Source organism: Hemicordylus capensis, chromosome 5 (assembly GCF_027244095.1).
Source record: "Hemicordylus capensis ecotype Gifberg chromosome 5, rHemCap1.1.pri, whole genome shotgun sequence".
Taxonomy (NCBI): Eukaryota; Metazoa; Chordata; class Lepidosauria; order Squamata; family Cordylidae; genus Hemicordylus; species Hemicordylus capensis.
In genome coordinates this window covers 194,132,263-194,151,531 of record NC_069661.1, presented here as the reverse complement: position 1 = coordinate 194,151,531, position 19,269 = coordinate 194,132,263, and the positions used below count along the sequence as shown (strand labels likewise).

The window sequence follows — 19,269 nt, the reverse complement described above, 5'->3', positions numbered from 1 at the left end:
GAAATCAAAATAAATAAATAAATAAATAAATAAATAATAATAATAATAATAATAATAATAATAATAATAATAGTGGCAGCATTCTGGCTATGGGTATAGGGAAGGAGGAAGGTATCTCCTTCCACAGTGACTGGAGAGCTAGCAGTGCAATGTTGGTAGCCTTGGGGAAAGAACAATTCACAAGTGGTACCAGGATCTTTCATTGTGGTGCATTGCTAGCAATGAGCCAGGCACCAGAGGGGAGGGAGAGACTTCCTTCCTCTCCCTTTGGCTGTGGTTCTACCACTGCACTATCACCAACCTAGCCAGTAAAGCAAGAGGGGAGGCAGTTTAGGAAACTGGGGCTGGGTGAGTGGAGGTTTTCATGGTGGGGAGCAAATTGTGCTTTGTACTTGGAAATAATTCCTGATTTGTGGGGGAGGAGGGGAGGAGATCACTTTATTTCAAAGTCAAAACCAACATTAGCCACAAAGGGAATGCCCATGTCTATCACATGTTAACTTTATCCACATTATGGAATGTATGAATATGTACTCAAAACATAAGCTAATATAACCTTCATAAATGCACTCTTTGCTAAACAGTAAGCCTTTCATGGAAAAGTTAAATACCTTTTACTTTACGGCATTGTATTTATTCTGTGAGCAATATATTTATGTAATATGTTGTTCATTTGAATTTACTGGTTAAATAGTAATTTATTAACTCTACATGAAGAAACAGAAGTGACAGGTTAAATAAATAAGAGATAAGGCTGCCATCACAAGGTGCTAGTCTATGTCCTACATGTGCCCCAAGCTCACTGAAGCAAATATATACAGCCCACGACTCCAAAGTCTAGATTTAGTCTGTCAAACAAAAGGGCACTAATTTAAAGTTCCATTGGTTTCAGTAGAATAATTAAGGATATACTTATAGGATTATTAATAAACATAAAGCTATGGAATGGCTAATGTAAAAACTAAAGTGCTTTAGATACCTTTCCCCCTTAGAAGCAGAAGGGGTTGTGATCATCCTGAGGGAGTATTCTTCAAGCTGAGAAATTTTGCCACTCAGTTCCATTAGCCCAGCTGGTTATCTGTTAAGTGTCCTCTGAGTCAGTGAACATTTTGCGCCATTTAGTTACTTTGGGGCAGTCTGGGAGGATTTTGGCTCCTAGGGCATTTTCCCTTTTTTGAACACTATCATATCAGACAGTCAACCCACATCTGCCAGTATGTCCCATTGGCCTGCAATCCAGTTATGTACCCATAAGGATCATAACATTTCCAGCTCTTTTGGAAACAGAGTTGCTGGCTGTTATCCAGATTAATTTACTTCATAGTACTACTCAGGAGTTACCCTAAAGGACTGCTGAATTTCAGTAGGACTTGCAGCAAGTAATTTAGTCAACAAAAGAATGGTGTTTGCTGCACATAACAAATGCATTTACTTGTGTATTTGTTTAAATCTAATCTTTTAGGTGTAGGCCCAACAAGACAGCTAACATAGCCAACATTTAAAACAATACATAACATAACCTAAGCCTATTATTAATAAACAGAGAAGGCATAGGTATAGTGAAAAATAATGCTTGGAAGCATTCCTGATTGGCATTCAAATTCTAGATTGATGCTGTCATAATTTAAATAAATAAATAAATAAACATACAAATAAAAGTAGCACAGGCCTTTTCCTCTTCAGAGCTTCATTTTTTAAATTTTTTTATTTATTTTGTAATTCGTTGTTGGGTAAAGAATTAGCTCTCTCCAAAATGCACCATCAATATTCTGAGGATATATACAGATTTGGCCATTTCATGTTTTAATCTGTAGGGCTTTGAAGATTTGACTTCTTCTAAAGCTAAACATTTCCTTTTAAAAACAAAGTCTTACAAGGATGACTAACCTAACTGCTAGCCTTGACAATATCCCTTTAATAAGAAGCAGGCTTGCTGCATAGAGGCCACACTAACACTTAAGTGTTTCCAGATTTTAAATATTTAACAGGAAACCAAAATGTGAATTACTGACCTTTAAAAAAAATTAAAAGTAATATTGGATAGTGAAACCAGTCCTTGTTCACTGTATAGGCTTCTGGTGCCATATTGTCCTCTCAAGAACCTGTTGTCTGACAGCTGTTAACAGAAAGGAACTGTCAAGAAGAGCTGTCAGTTAGCAAATTAAAACTGTGCATAAGATCTAGAGAAAATTCTGCATTTTCATGGCTGGTTAAAATACTAATCTCTTCTGTGTCATTGGAGGAGAGGTGCAATGCCCTTTCAAACTTTCTGACAGAATGGCCAATCTATAGTTGAACACGCTTTAACCAACATTGGATTTTGACCCTGATTGTCTTGTATGGTTTTAGTTTGGTGTGACTTTATTCTATTACATTTCTTTTTATGTTTGTTTTTACAAGTTATATTTGAATAATTTTGAGTAGTGGAATATTAAATGCATTACTTCATTTTCAGGAATGCAACCTTTTCCAGTATCATAGGAGACAATCCCATTTTTTAAATACATACTCTTGAAAGGAAACTTTCTTTTTTTTACCAGGAAGAACTGAAAATACAAAGGGCCTAAATTTCATAGCAGATTTTTTTAATTAAAAAATCCTTGCGATCTGCAGAGCACAATATCTATCCAACACACTAAAATAAAGATATGTGCTAGGCAGAAATAAATTTGGAGTTTTATTTTGCCTCTTAAGGAGTGTGCTACCTTGTTTCCTTGGTGGATAGTTTAAAATTTTCCTATGGTTAAAAAAAAAGAGGCTGTTTTCTCACTACATGAAACCAGAACAATAGTTATGGTTCCAAATATGTTCAGGTCTCTGCTCTACTACTCTAAATGATGGTTATCATGGTTGTGCCAGATTTTAGGCAGTACATGGGTCAAAACTGGAATAAAAATTCACCTGGGCTACTTAATTTTATTCTTTGCATAAAGATGACTTATATTACATTACATTATATTATTATATTATATTATTATTATATGTTAGAGCCAGGTGGTCAGAAAACTGTTCCACCCAGCTTTCACTAATATTGAACTCCAAGGAAGCTCGTGTCTGTCGTGAACCTATATTAACCTCATTTGACCCTCAAGGAGATGAGAGTATCCTCTCTAGTTACCAGAACATTATGATGCTTATTTTTTCAGTTTTGACCAAATTCTGTTCCAATTTTAGTTATGCTTCTAGTTCTATATCCAAGGCATGGTTCTATAGGCATTGTCTAAATACAAAGAGGTATCTGATTAGGGCCTTTAAGAGCCATGTGGCTCTTGAGGGCTGCAGAGGAATGGGGAAAATGGTGAAAATAACTCCTCCTCAATTATGTATGAGAACCGTTTTTCAGTGCTCACAGTGTAAGTCTAAATGCCAGCTAGCAGGGCCAGTCTGCCTGCTAGACGATCGCCTAGGGCACCAAGCGGAAAGGGGCATCGACGGCCTAGGTCACATGCCACTAACACCGGAACACATACCTCCGACTGTTTGGCAGGTGGGTGACTGAGTGGGCACTCCCCATTCCGGTCATCTGGCCACCTGCACATTTCACTGCTGCCTGCCCACTGCTCTTGCCATGGCATGTTACAATGATGTTGTCACATCGCGCAGCGACATCATTATAATGTGCCGCAGCAGGCCAACGGCCCAGAACCAGCCAGCAGTGGCAGAAGCGTTGGGCAGAGGCAGTGAGGACAGCAAGTTGGTGGGCGCCAGGGACCACCTGCCCACTTGCTCTCCTCACTGCCTCCACTCGCTGCTCCTGCTGCCCTCCTGCCATGGCACGTTATAATGAGCTTGCCACATCGTGTGGCGACATCATAATATATTGTGTCAGAAGCTGTAGGCAGAGACAGCAAGGTGGGTGTAGGCAGAGGCAGCAAAGTGGGTGACGTGGACTGTCTGCCCATCAGAAGGCGCCCACCCACACAGGCAAAAAGGGCTTTGCCTGGGACACCTCCCAATCCTTGGGCCAGCTCTGCCAGCCAGTATTACTGCCAGCCAGTATTTGTCCATTTTGAAGATTCTGCTGATCAGTTTTATTAGATGGCCATGTAAACTGTTACAGCAGAGAAAGAAACCTCTTTCCACTCCACAGTCTCATACCAACCACAATATACTTTAACAGCCTTTAAGCACTTTACACTATTCCAGTTGTGGTAGTTTTATATTAAAAACATGTACTGATCATTTTCTTTCCAACCCCTCTACTACTAATAATTTCTAACCCACTTTGCGTTGTTTCACCATTATAGTCCAGCCAGTTGACATTTTCAGTAAGCCATCTACTATGACCTCAAGATCCCTTCATTAGCCAGTTCACATTCTATCAGCATATATATAAAGTTAAGGTTGATCTAACTGACATCAGAGGCAGCCATCTTGGGACACAGCCAAGCTGCATCCTGGCATAAAGTGGCTGCTCTGAACACAGCTAGGGCATTGCTAAGCAGCAGGGCATGAGGCAAGTAGAGTGATTTTCACTCCTCTCCATAACCTGATAAATGCTTTTTGTCTTCCAAAAATATGTCCCTGAGGGTTGTGCAGCTCAGCTGCATCCCGATGTGCTCAGGATGTCAGCCAGTGTATATTAAGAGAAACAACCCTAATCTTCATATTCTTATAAGATCCAAATTGGTCAATAAAAGAGATCTTGAGGTTGCAGGAGACTAAAATTGTCAACTCACTGGACTATAATGGTGGAAAAGGGCAACCAGGAATAGAAATTGTCTCATTTATCATTGTGTCGCCCTTTAACTCAGTCTGGAGAAAATTTTCTGGAGTTATTCAGTCTGTTTTGGATTACACCATGAATAATAATTTGGTGTCATTCTTAAACTTTGATGTGGATAGGGCTTCAGCTCAATGACAGAGCATCTGCTTTGGATGCAAAAGGTCCCAGTTTCAATCCTTGGTGTCTCCAAGTAGGGCTGGGGAAAACTCCTGCTGGAAACCCTGGAGAGTCAATGCCAGTCAGTGTAGACAGTACTGAGCTAGATGGACTGATAGTATAAGGGAGTTTCCTATGTTCCTGTTGTACTCCTCAAGCCTGACACCAGATCATTTATAAATGTCAAATACAGCTTCTTGGCATTTCCGGACTACGAGATTTGCAACAGTTAAAGTGTTGCAAAGTGTGACAGAATAGTGCAACCATTTAAAACCAAGAGTAAAGGGTTGTTTAACGCTTAATTGTAGGGTGGTGGCCATTCATATTTTCTGTCCATTGCAATGTGTTTTCAAGGCATGAAGTGTCCATATTCTCCTTGAAAAGCATTTATCTGCCCCCCCTCCTCCTGCATTTGGGCCAATGGAGTCGCGGAAGTGTGACATGTGTACCTCTCTTTTTTAAAAAATTTCAGCTGCCTTGCATTAATCTGCCAGCAGGGGGAAGAACCATTTCAAAACAAACATCATTGCAGCCTTGTGCACACAATTCTGGCAATTAAAAAAAATCAAATTGCAGAGGCCATAATAATAGGAGGAGGGGCAGGAGGCGAGAGGAGGCAATCAGTGAGGGCGAGCAGATGGGGGGAGCGGCGGCACCTTCTAATTCAGCAAAGCCGAATCTAAGAACCAAGTCCGGTAGCCTCAAAGTTTTCAGTGGGGACTGCAGCCAGCCCTCCAAGCATGCAGGGGGAGAGGCAGCTGGGCCGAGCTGGGCTCCCCGCTGCCTGTATTCCCAGCTCTGGCTGGCCCATCTTACTCCTGCTGGCTGGGCTGGGTGGTGCTTCATCTCTGTCTGGCAGCAGCAGAGCAGCAAGCGATGGGAAGCAGGAGAGAGGGATGGAGGCTGCGATCAGTGGCTGTGACTGCTCTCAGCGATTCTCCTCGGCCCCTTTCCCTGTCTGTTGTCGGGTGGATGCCAGGGCTGGCTCGACAACCCGGCCAGGGAGGAGTTTCCTGCTACTTCGAGCGCCCCGATCCCCAGCTGGGAATTGAGCACTCACTCTGCCACAACCTCGCTTAGGGTTGGCTAAGAGGGAGGGGAGGTCCTGCCTAGCCTAGCCCAGCCCAGCCCAGCCCAGCACGTCACTAGCAGTCAGCTTCTGCCTGCCTCAAGTGCAAGAAGAGAGATAATTTTTCAAAAATTCATTTTACATGAGCGGCAACATTATTTCAGGAGCGGGTGGAATGGGGTTGTAAAATCATTGCATTGTAATTTGAACCATCCACACCACAAAGCATGTAAAAATGAGGCAAGCCACCTAAAAATGGGGAAATGCAGCTACTTTCCTGCAACACATTTATAGCATTGTAGGGGTGCAACATAGCAATAGAATTTGAAACAGGGCATGGGAAATATGAATGGCACCTTGCTGACAGTGCAGCGAGCATGATATCAGAACACTGGCAATACGGAGGAGCACATATGGGACACATTGCGAATCTGTGGCAGCATGTCTGGAAAACCCCCTTGAGAACCTTCATCTCTCCTCTTCATTTCTCCTGCTTTCTGCTTTTCTTTCTTTAATCAGTGTTTGATTCATAAGAGGGCTCGTTATTGCTAAGATTACTTATAGCGCCTTGATAAGTGATTTTGAATTTCAAGTATATAATGCCTACTAGATAGTCCCTATCTACATGCCTGCTAATGCTAAAAAAATTCTAAAAAGCTGGTAAGGCTGCACTTCACATTTCCATTGCAGGACTTCACTCAACAGAGGGTGGCTTCATATGATTGCTGACAAGCCAAGTCCAGGTGAGTGTATGCTCCCAGCAGGCATGATGTCTTGAGCCCACCCAAATCTGGTTCCTGTGCCAAATTCCCAAGATTTCACCCAACATTCTCCCAAGATTCTCTTCCCAACTTCAAATGTAGGTTACAAGTGAATGTTGGATGAATCTTGGTAATCCAGCATGGAAACCAAACTAGGGTGGGATCAGACATCACATCTATTAGGAGCACACACTCGTCAGAAACCAGAGGTTTCCATCTTACACACACACACACACACACACACACACACACACACACACACACACATATAATTATTTTTTTCTTTTCAGTTTTTCCACAATACAAAAAAGAAAACACAAATAGAACAAACAAACAGACAGACAGACAGAAAAAGGGGGAAAGAGCACATAAGGACTTCCATCTCATCATTGAAACAAGTTTCAATAACAATACCCAGGTCTTGCCTGTAGTTTCATCGTTCTCCCCCCGGTAAATCATACATCTTTCGGTTTCCATCTTACTGACTCACCGGTGATCGTGTGAAGCCACCCAGAAGCAATGCTAGTCCTTTTCTTTTATATATAAAACAAATTTTAAAAATTGGTGTTATACTCTGTGGAGAATCTGTTTTAGTTAGGGGTTTATGGTTTTATGTATAGACTACCTGCTGTATTGATAAGAGGAAGACTAACCTAGTAACTGTTTTTAAGGGTATTTCTACAGGGTGGCCAGGGTGGCTATAATTGGGCAGACAGCTTCAAAGAACCCCAGCTGCCCAGCTCCTGAGAGTTCCCTGGCTCGCCCCTTACTGTGTTTTGCATTCTTTCCCTTGCTCCTAGCAGAAGAAAAACACGCAGAAAGAAAACACCCAGCTGGCAAGGAAGCCAGCTGAAAAATGAACTCAGGAGGGCCAGGTTGGCCCTTCCAGGTACTGGCCACGCAGGGGCCGTGGCCAGCACTCTCAAGGGCCAGCCGGGCCCTCCTGAGTTCACTTCCCAGCCAATGACAAAGTGGGCTGGGTGTTTTCTTTGAAGGAGAAAATGAAGAAAAGATCCAGTCCGCTTCATTTCCTCTTGGAAAATGAACTCAGGAGGGCCATGATGCATGCCCTTCCAGGTGCTGGTCATGCCACTGCATGTGACATCACATGCAGGGATGTGGGTGGTGCACAAAAGGGGCCACTGGGGAGAGGGGCTAACATTAGCCTCCTCCCCTAGCTATTGTGCCTGTCACATACTGCTCAACTGACATTCGATCCAGAGTAAGGAGGAGAAGTTCCAATAAGTGGCACTTTTTATTACAAACTGCACTTCTGAGTTACTTAAGGACTCACGGATGAATGCTGTTTGGCTCTGGTGACTTGTTAATTTACAGTTTATCAATTCACTTTAAAACTTCACTGTTTGTCAGGTGTCCCCCCGCCCCAAATATTCAGATGTAGGTCTCTAGCTTCCTTAACACTGATGCAAAACATTTATTTTATTATTAATTATGCTATTTATACACAGTCTACCAAAGGTTATGGACTTGATTTGGTACTTTATTTATCGGGCCCCTTCCAAGGGTCTAGGGATAACCAAAGAAAAATTAAAGATATCTTCATAGTTTTCGTGCTGTTCCGAGTAGTGTGGCCTTCTGTAGTTGATGTGTTGTAATTTTTTTGATGCTCAGGGTGTTGAGATGGTGTTCAAGTTCTTTTGGTACTGCACCAACTATTGTTTTTGTTTTTCAAGAGCTGCTCAATTTCAAGCTGAAGGTCCTTGTTATTTTCTCCAATTGTTTTTTGTTGACTCATTAATTATTGATGATGATGACAATGATGATGATGATGATGATTTAACATATTGTTATACCACCCAAAACTTGAGTCTCTGGGCAGCTAGTTGCCTCCCTGCTATCTCTCTATCCTCTTTTCGAGGACAGAGACAGACATTTCCAAGACAGACATTTTTTTCTAATCTAAACTAGCTCCCTGGCTGGTTTCTTTGCTCCTGTTGTTGGTTTTTATAGTTTTAGCAATTTGCTCCTCAAATTCCTTCTTGTTTGCCTTATCAACAACTTAGATTTGCTTTGCCAGAGTTTGGGGGGGGGGGTTATCTCCCTACATATGTCTTCTTACATTTAATGGCTTCTTTGACCCTTCCATTTAACCATCCTGGCACCTTCTTGGACTTATTTGTATCATGTTTAAACTGTCTTGTACACTTTACCTAAAGATTCTGTAATGGTGGCTTGAAATAGCCTCCAAGTTTCCTGAAGGGATTTGGCCTAGCTAACGCTTTTAAAAAAATTCTCTTTTAACCAATCTCCTTGTTTTTGAGAAATTCCTTCTGAAATTATGCATGACTTCATTGAACTTTCAAGGCAATTTCCTTGTAGTGACTCTGATCATGCTGCGGTCTCTGTTTCCAAGCAATTTGGCAACGGTGGCATCTTTATCCCTAACCCTAACCCTGAGCAACATCCAGTAATAAATCTGTTTTCTTCCCTCTTATCAGCTCCACTACTAACTGTTCTAAGGCACAATTATTTGTTGTACCTCCAGAAAAGTTATATCTTTGCCATGACCCAAACAGACATTTATTCAGTCAATGCGAAGATAACTGAAACCAACAATTTTTCTTAATATCTTTTCTTTTAGTTGCCTTCCTGATTTATTTCTCCATCACCAGATCACCATCTTAGCTTTGGTCAGGAGGAAAACAGTATATTACCTTCTTGCCAGCTATGGCGGATTAACTAGTAGCAACTGTAGCATTTACTACGGGCCCCACATTTTTGAGGGCCCCGCACACCCGGCTTCCATCTGCCCCTTCTGCGCTCTCTTCTTGGTGTGTGCAGAAGAACGTGCTGAGAAGTAGGCTCTGTTGACTCCTGCCTCCACTGCAGAAGCAGTGAGTGCCTGCTCTCAATTCACTTGCCTCCGATTAGCAGGCTCAGCTCAGCTATCGTGCGCCCCTCCCCTGTCAACAAGTAGTGGGCCATTACTTGCACAGTTCTTTATCTTTATCTTTATCACTCTCTGAGTGGCAGGGGGAGGGGGCAAGCAGTAATAGCTTCAAGGGTGGGGTGGGGTGGCTAGCTGGGACAGGAAGAGAAAAAGACCGTGACGCTTGCAGGAGATTCTTCTCCAGCCCTGACTCCAATGTCTCCAAGGGAAAGGGAAAAATGGAAAATACAAGTTTACTTCAAGAAATCCCAGAGGCCAGAAAGAAAAATGTTCCAAGTGAAGCTGGAGACAGACCAGGCAGGCAGATCATCTGAAGCAGAGGCTAGGACAATATCGAAGGTGTGAGCAAGTATTTTTTTTTTTAAAAAAAATTGGGCCCGGGGAACAGGGAGGGAGTGCACGAGAGCAGAACAAAGACACACACAGAAAGCCCAGACCTTCTCCAGGGAGCCTTAGCCTTTGCTTTCAAAACCTAAAGCTGCAGGTTGGTGATGCCTTTTGGACCTTTCTTCCCCCCACCCCTTTCCTTCATAAAATTTCCAGTCGCATTGCTAGTTTTGGCCAAGTGAGTTGTAGGTGGGAGGATGCACAGAGAGTCTTGCAAAGCTCATACAAGACCTTGCCGGTTACTTTTCTATGCAAGTCCCCAGTCCTAGAATTTAGCACTCTAATCACTACACAGTTCCACACTGGTTCTCAACTATGTGGGTATTAATTGTAAGATTAATGCTAGATGGTAGATTTAAATGATAGCAGACCTAACAGACTATATGTTTTGTGCCTTTTCCCAATCTTAGGGACATAGGAAGCTGCCATATACTGAGTCAAACCATTGGTCTATCTAGCTCAGTATTCTCAACACAGACTGGCAGTGGCTTCTCCAAGGTTGCAGGCAGGAATCTCTCTCAGCCCTGTCTTGGAGAAGCCAGGGAGGAAACTTGAAACCTTCTGCTCTTCCCAGAGCAGCTCCATCCCCTGAGGGGAATATCATATGCAACCAAGAATATCATATGCAACCAGCATGCCCTGCACGAGTGTGCAGGGCATGCTGGAGAGACCCCCGAGCTGGGAGGCTGCTTTTCAGCCTCCCAGTCGGGGGTCTCCTCGTGAGTAGCCGTGGTGCAGAGCCACAGCGTGGCAACTCACAATTTTTTAAAAAACGGGTTTGTGGAGCACTTTTTGCTTTGCAAACCCGGTTTAAGGGGAGGGGTAGTTTGGCGGGTTAACCGCCTGCGAGCCCGGTGGTTCTTACGGTCAGGCGAAGTCAGGCTAGCTCCCCTAGCCTGGTTTCACCTGATTGTGGGAATAGCATCTGAGTCTGCTGCATTTTGATCTAATTTTTTCTCCTTATGCATGGGCAAATGGGAGGAAGCGAGCCCAAGTTCCACGGCTGCTTCTTCCCAATACGAATGAAGACTCTATGGCATTTTCCAGATTACACACTGCAACAGTTATATTGCCGTTCACAACGTATCCATTAAGCTTCCCTCTGCATTTCTCATGTTGTGATATCATGGTCACTGAGCTGTCACCAGGGTGCAGTCCATATTTCCAGTGCCTTTATTCAGGTTTTATTTCAGCGCTTTGGCCATATAACATTGTAACACTTGCAAGAAAGTGCTGTGTTTTTCTGTTGTACGGAAGCTTGCCCTGTGTTTGATGTGTTGCAGCATGGTCTGTCCAGACACTTGGATTTGCTGATTTTTACAGCCCCTTTCCACCTATTCCTGAAATAATGTTGCTGCTCATGTAAAACTATTTTTTTTTTATTTTTCAACATGAGCTCTTGTGCAAGAGTGCAACCCACAATGGTGCAACTCATTTATCATCAACTTTCAGTTTTTGATTTCGATCATTCATGTTTTTCATTATTATTATTATTATTATTATTTGGACACTTTTTTTGGACACATTCACACTGTGGATTTGCTGGCTCATTCAGCAGATCAAGGGTCTGTGCATATGTAAAGCCTCACAATATATTTTTCTTAATATATTGTCGCCTCTTGGTTTTTCATTTCTGCCTTCGGCCCTAGGTTTCAGTCACATTTGTCTCGGAATTTGATATGTAAAGCTGTCCCCCCCCCCTTTTAAAAAAGATATCTAATGTATTTCCACTTGGTTTCATTTCCGCTTTCGTCCTTGGCTTTTGATCCCATTGGTTTCACGCCCCACATGTTTGGTGCTTCTGCTTGAGCAAAGCAGAAAATTGTTGCCCCTTTGCACAAAAGCACTGAGATATTTTTTTAAAAGAGTTTATCACGTCAGCAGTTCCCCACCCCCTCCGTGAGCCTATTGGCTGGAAATCCCCTGATAACTGGGCAAAGAGGCACCTTTTACCATGGTGATTACCTTTATTTAGCAGGGGGTGAGTAACTGGCCCTATCCACCCCCAGCACAGTACCTCCAGTGACTGTTGCTGGTGTCTATCGTGTGTGTTTTTTAGAATGTGAGCCCTTTGGAGACAGGAAACCATCTTACTTATTTATTATTTCTCTGTGTAAACCACCCTGAGCCATTTTTGGAAGGGCGATATAGAAATCGAATTATCATTATCATTATTATTATTATTAATAATAATAATAATAAATGGAGGAGGAGGACGGGCAGTGTATGAGATCCAGGTGGAATATGGACACCACATGCCTGGGAAATCCACTGCAGTGGCAGGCAATAGGGATGGCCAAAACCCTATCATGTTGCATAGAAAATTGCATTGAAGCCGCTGTGCTTTCGGTTTCAAACTGCTTCCTAATTCTGCTGCATTTTGCCACACTTTAACCATTGCAGATCTCATAGTCTGGAAAATGCCTATGTCTTCTAATTTTCTCTATATATAATTCTCTAAGGCATATCCGTGGCTATTCCCGTGTATGGCAGCTCTCACGAGAGTTTGTGAACAGAACCACCTGATTGGGCAGTGGGGATTCCATATGCAGATAGGGGGGAAGAGCCTGTGGCACCATGGTGATTGGGCAGTGGGGATTCTATATGCAGATAGGGGAGAGGAGCCTGTTATGGTTAAGGTTAGTTGGAATGCAACTGTTACTGGTCGGAAGATGTTCTTGATTGTAGAGGAGAGGAATCTAAAAGGATAGTGAGCAGGGGTCTGTGAAGAGAGGTGCTGCGAGGGAAGAAAGAGACCCTTCAGAAGAAGGAGGCTGTGAATTATTGTATTTATTATTTATTTATTTATCAAATTTGTACACCGCCCCAAACTTTCATCTCTGGGTGGTTAACAATAGCATAAAACCAGTTTAAAACATATACAAAAAAAAATTAAAACAATTTAAAAATTTAAAAATAAACCAGCGATTAAAACCCAAAAAATTTAGGAAGCTGAGAAAGCTTGGGTGAAAAGATGGGTTTTCAGGTGTTTTTTGAAAATTGCCAGAGATGGGGAGGATCATATCTCAGCAAGGAGCACATTCTACAATCTCAGGGCAGCGACCGAGAATGCCCGTCTCTGTGCAGCCACCAAACGAGTTGGCGGTAACTTGAGACAGACCTCCTCAAATGACCTCAATGGGTGGCAGGGCTCATAGTGAAGAAGACGCTCTTAGATACCCAGGGCCTAAGCCATTTAGGGCTTTATAACTAGCACTTTGTATTTTGTCTGGAAACCTATTGGCAGCCAGTATAGCTCCTTCAGTAAAGGAGTAACATGGTCTCTCCGAGTTGATGATCAACAGAATTAGATGAGGAAACAAGATGAACAAGATCTGTTAACTCCAGAAGGGAGGGAGTGAGGGAGGGAGAAAAGAGGGGAAGAAAGACAGAGGTGAAGAGAAAGTGGAGGAGAGAGGAGAGAGAAAGAAGGGAGGGGAAGAGAGAAAGAAGGAAGGGCGAGGGACGGACCCTAGCCTGCTAGCAGCCTGAGGGGAATAAGCGGCCATGGTGGTGGCAGCAGCAAGGAAGGACCCAGTCAACCACTGCTGCTGTTTGAGGCTACTGAGGCCATTGGCAGAAGGGGGCAGGGAGGCAAGGGACAGGCCCAAATCTGTCAGTGGCCTGAGGGGAATGAGTGGCCATGGCAGTGACAGCAGCGAGGAAGGGCTCAGTCAACCACTGCTGCTGTTGCTCCTGAGGGGAGGAGCAGGAGCGGAGCTTGGGTGAGGGTGGGGAGGTCTCTGGGGATAGGAGGCTACAGCTTGGCCAATAGGCACCAGCAATGCTGCAGCCACAGACAAGAAGGGTGAGGGGGATGGAAGCAATGGATGGAGGAGGAGTAGCAGGATTGTGGCTCAAGTGAGGGTAGAGAGATCTCTTAGGTGAGGGGAATGTGGCAGGAGTTGAGGGGAGCAATCAGGTACTAGCGCACAGATGCTCTGTGCAGGTTAGGCTAGTACCAATTAATATCATGCATCTTGGTCTTCAGACAATTACATATAAATGCCTATGTGTTTTGTTCCTCTTCACAGGGACAAGAACAGAGGAGAGCCAGTCTTGTGGTAGCAAGCATAAATTGTCCCCTTTGCTAAGCCCTGGTCCGCCCTGGCTTGCATATGAGTGGGGGACTACATGTGAGCATAGTAAGAAGTGGCTGCTCTGGAAAGAGCATCCAAGTTCCCTCCCTGGAATCTCCAGATCAGGTTGAGAAACACTCCTGCCTGTAACCTTGGGGAAGCCACTGCCAGTCTTTGTAGACAATACTGAGCTAGGCAGACAAATGGTCTGACCTGGTATAAGGCAGCTTCCTATGTTCCTATGCTGCCAGTGCCAGTACCATCTGTTATAGATGCTGTGAAGGAATGACTGCTTCCCGTTGTATTTATAGGAAGAGAGCTGGTCTTGTGTAGCAAGCATGACATGTCCCCTTAGCTAAGCAGGGTCTGTCCTGGTTACATATGAAAAGGAGACTAGAAGTGTGAGCACTGTAAGATATTCCCCTTAGGGGATGGAGCCGCTCTGGGAAGAGCATCTGGCTTCCAAGTTCCTTCCCTGGCATCTCCAAGATAGGGCTGGGAGAGATTCCTGCCTCCAACCTTGGAGAAGCCGCTGCCAGTCTGTGTAGACAATACCGAGCTAGGTGGACCTATGGTCTGACTCAGTATACGGCAGCTTTTTATATTCCTGTGACAATATTCTATTACTGTGATATGTTGTTTTTAATGTTTTTATATATTTTAATTTTGTGATATCATATTTTAATTATTTTAACCACTCTGGGATTTTATATGATAAAGTGAGAAATAAATATAAATAACTTTTAAAAAACTCGATTCAAAAGTTATGTTCAATGCATTTACAATCGGTACATAATGTATGCATACCCAGATCACACATCCAATTATTTATTCATACATTATGTTCAACACATGTACAGTAATACATACTTCCTATCTGAACCCTGTGGGAGTATGTACCCAGGTTCACTTTAAAAATGAACGTGTGTACAGTCATTCACACAAAAACATGTGCATGTGTGCAGACCCCTGTACGTATGTACAATGTAATGCCTGAACAAGGCTCATGTCTGATGCATGTGATTTTGGGTGTAGAAGCCTCTGGGTTGACCTCTTATTTCCTAATGAAAGTAGTACCTACAAGATTCCTCTGCTTGGGGTCAACCTCTTCTCAACCAAATTGTTTGAGTGGAGAAAAGCAATAGCCTTATGGTTAGTCCTCAAACGGCTTGGCTAGAAAATGTCTTGCACTGCCAAGCTAAAGAAACTGGCAATCCAGGCCACATATTAAGGCAAACGGAGGCAGCTGCCTCAGATAGCAGCAAGGATGTAGCGCGTGCGCACATACACATTCACACCCCACAAGGGGGAGTCCAAAAAGCAAGCTGTCACCCAGCCATTGGGCTCCCCTCCTCAGGGTCCTGGGGACATTTGCTCTACCTACCTTGTTCAACAGTAGCTACAGCCCTAGACAGCAGATTATCAAGTGAGGCAATGGCTTCCACTTTCTATTCACCACCCTGCCCATGGCCACCTCAGTTCACCTCACCCAGTACTGCTTTTCGCAGTATGTAAAAGAGTTGCTCCATCTCCTCCAGAGAACACTGCGTTTAAAAAGGAGATGGAGAAAAGGAGAGTGGTGGACTAGACTAGAGCAGCAGGTGGCAACAGGTGGGGTTAGATTTGGTGCCTCACCCCAGGTACCCAAAAAGAAGGGAAAGGAGACAAAAGAGAGTAAAATGGATCTGATCAGGAAATTTGTGGGATGCATTTTGATTCTTAGAAGCTCTGGGCCACAGGGGTCTGCCCAGATTGCCGAAGCTGGATATAGCATCTCACATAACCAAACTACTGCATAAGATTTGCAGGGGAAGTAGTAATATGAACCAATACTCACACCCATTGGTGGTATGAAAAGAGGACATGTCATATTACTCTTCAGTTATTTCTTTATTGCCTTCTCATTGCTGGCTTGCATTCCTCTTGACAGGACATCTCTCACATGTTTAATTTTCATTAATGCTGTCTACCACAATGTAAGAGTAACTTAACTGGGGCTTCTATCTTGATGTCATTGAATCCTCAATTCAAATATCTCATGATATTTTTAAAAACAAAACAAAACAAAACAACAACAACAACAACAACAACAACAACAGGGAAACAGCAGTGTCCTCCACCCCCAGATGATATCTACTTGAATTATTTGTATCTCTCTTGAAAATTATCGCCACCTGCTGCTTAGTTTTGCTTTAGGAAGCAACTGGTCAATTAACAGTTAATTTTAGCATCACTAGTTTCCTGTGTCATATAGAATGTTATCAGGCTTCTTTCCCAAATGTCTAGCCAGTTTTTCCACCCAAAGCTTAGTTATAGTTGCTAGCATATGCAGTGTATTTATTCCACAATGCCATTAGTGCCACAGTATGAGTCTGCAAACATCATAAAAACAAATTGTAACAAATAGGAAGTGAATGAGTTCAGGGACCTGGGGAAAGGGAAACAGCAGATATCATTTCCACAACATCGCATTATGAAATCTTTTAATATCACAGATGCTGCTCAATCTTTTACAGAAAGTAAGCCTCACCTCTGGATGGTAGACTAATTGCCTTGGACTATACACTGCCTTTCAGTGCTTATTGGTTATAGCTCAGTCTGTTCTGTCAGAAGTAACATATATCTTAAGAGAGCTACTTCTGAAAACCATAGTCAGACTATTTAAGTGGGCTTCACTGTGGACAAGCAGAAAGGCTATTTATATTCATTAAAAGTTGGCAAGCCCCTTCCTTCAAACCAGTAGTCCAGACACAAAGACTCCACTCACAATTGGTTCTGCTATTTGCTGTCTTTCAAACAGTTTTGGAATGAAATTATCTGAATAATCTGAAGGATACAGAGATTTGTTAAAACAGGACATTAACAAATAGTCCATTAAGCAGTGGTGTTCTCTTGCTCAGCCTCCTCACTTCCCCTGAACTAGTTTATCTAAAGAGTGAATATATATATATATATGAAGAACAGTTCACATTAAGCCAAATTGATAGCAGAACAGTCCACATTAAGCCAAACTGATAGCTAATAATACACATCACAGTAAAATGAAATGACTTCAAAACAAGTTTATTCTTACCATTTGAGACTGGCTTCGGGGACAGCCATTGATATCTTCAACCTTTTCATTTGCTGGAAAAAAAAAACACCCAGTAAGGGTTAAAAGTGTAAGAGTAAACAAGAAGACCAGAGAAGCAAGCACTCACGCCAGTGTTTTGTAGACACTGAATGTCTCTCTAAGCACACTGCAAGCCTCCAGGAAAAACCACTCTTGTTAGCAGCAGTTTCTTCCTCATGTACAAATCATCATGCAAAGGGGAAGTGCAAAGGAGGTTGCTACTAATTCTCCAGCCCTCACCAAATGACTGCTGACATGAAATCTTCCACAATTGTCTTTGTGGGATCAGGATACAGTTTCAAGGCATCTCAGAAAGTATAAACCTCTCCAGCTAATAAAATGCACACATTGGAGACATATGGCTTAATGAAGCATTCATTTCACACAATGCCAAGTGTGTGAAAACACAGTTCTGGCCATTAAAAAAGAACGGTGAAGCAGACTTAATAAGCATTCTCACACAAACTTCTTTTTTTTTTTTAAAGAAATTTTTAAAAAACTGGAAGAAAAAATATAAACTGGGAAAGCTTAGAGGTCAGGTCAGAACTTATTATTCAGTGCCCATCTCACAGTTATGTAGGTTCCAGTCAAATTGTATTTTTCTTCCCAAGCCACAAGTCAGTTCATGCCATTGCTTAGAGCACAGGTCTTACCGATGATCTGGATGATTTCTGCTAGCAGAACTCCATCTGCAATGTCTTGTTGCAAGTCCTTGATCAGCCGCTTGTGGCCAGATTTTGCTAGATAGTGATTAGCCCAGTCAGTATAAATCTACAGAGCAGAGGCAGAGGGAGAAACAGAGAGAGGGAAAAGAGACAATAAAAATTCTTAGAGACAACTGTTGCTTTGCACATGAGCAGAGCTCTGAAGCACATTCCAGTTTAAGGAGTCAGAGCAAAAAAATAAAAACTATTAACTTTTTTTTTAATTGTCCCTATGCCATCTTTTTTTTTTTTTGCTTCAGCCTTGAATGAATCACTTTAAAACATCACAATCAGTGTGACCAAGCAAAAGCCCCTTTCTGAATGCCAAGAAAACTCCTATCAGAGGTCCGATCTGATTCACTGAAATGGGCTTAGACTGAACCACATTTGACATTTGTGTCACTTGATGCATATGTGTTTTTAACCCTTATTTTGATTTGATGTATTCATTTCATTTTAAAAAATCACTTTCAGACTGTCAACTTCCTGTGTCTTCCAGTCGATGTGCCTATGCTAGCATTGCAGCATGGCAATCAGCAGCAACACACACAGAGACACATGCTTTCTACTGGCATTTTTTAAGAAAACAAACATTTCTCTTGCTGTTGAACCTAAGTACAGGTATGCATAGAGCATATTTAGAGTATGATTCAACATATGTGTTGAAAAGATCTACTTGGCAGGTGTCTGTGCTTCATACAGATCAGCAATGCAACACATCTCTGGAAGGTTGAGAAGTGTCCTGGAAAGGGTAGGTCACATATCTTTTAACTGATCCTTTGAAATGAGGAAGGACCCCCAAAGAGGGGGGAACTTCCCCCACCTGAATATTCTGATCCCATTTTGAGCTAGGTCCTGTTCCCTTCAAGCTAGTCCCAACTAAAAATGGGGGTCAGGGACACCAAAGTTGAAATCCCCATTCCGTCATGCAACTTGCTGGGCCAGTCACTTCTCTCTCAGCCTAACCTACCTCATAGGGTTGTTGTGAGCATAAACATAACCATGTAAACTGCTCTGGGCTCCTTGGAAGAAGAGCAGGATATAAATGTAACAATCACTCAATCAATCATCTGTTAAATGGGTTGCCATAGGATGCGGTGATGGCCATTCACTTGGATGGTTTTAAAAGGAGATTAGACAAATTCAGGGGTGTGTGCCGCATGCCCATCCTGGCTACTCCCGTGACAGCTATATGCTACTTCTAGGGTCAGAGGTAGTAGCAGAAAATGCTACAGAAGAGCAATGGCAAGAGAAGGGATGTGTCTTCATCTTCATCTCCTGCGTGTGGGTTTCCAGAAGCATCTTGTGGACCACTGTGGGAAATAGGATAGGCCTTGGGCCAGAAATACTCTTCGTATTTTCTG

The 19,269-nt window shown here is 42.8% G+C and overlaps 1 protein-coding gene across 18 annotated transcripts in view; it reads right to left on the bottom strand.

Annotated features, from left to right (window-relative positions):
* NAV3 (neuron navigator 3) overlaps positions 1-19,269 on the bottom strand; it is an 840,967-nt gene that overhangs the window by 278,060 nt on the left and 543,638 nt on the right. For all 18 annotated transcript variants that reach the window (XM_053252192.1, XM_053252184.1, XM_053252193.1 and 15 more), the window contains 2 exons: positions 17,855-17,972; positions 17,163-17,215 (listed from right to left, as the gene is read on the bottom strand). In XM_053252192.1, the coding sequence (XP_053108167.1) occupies positions 17,163-17,215; positions 17,855-17,972 (171 nt within the window). The remainder of the gene's footprint in view (positions 1-17,162; positions 17,216-17,854; positions 17,973-19,269) is intronic.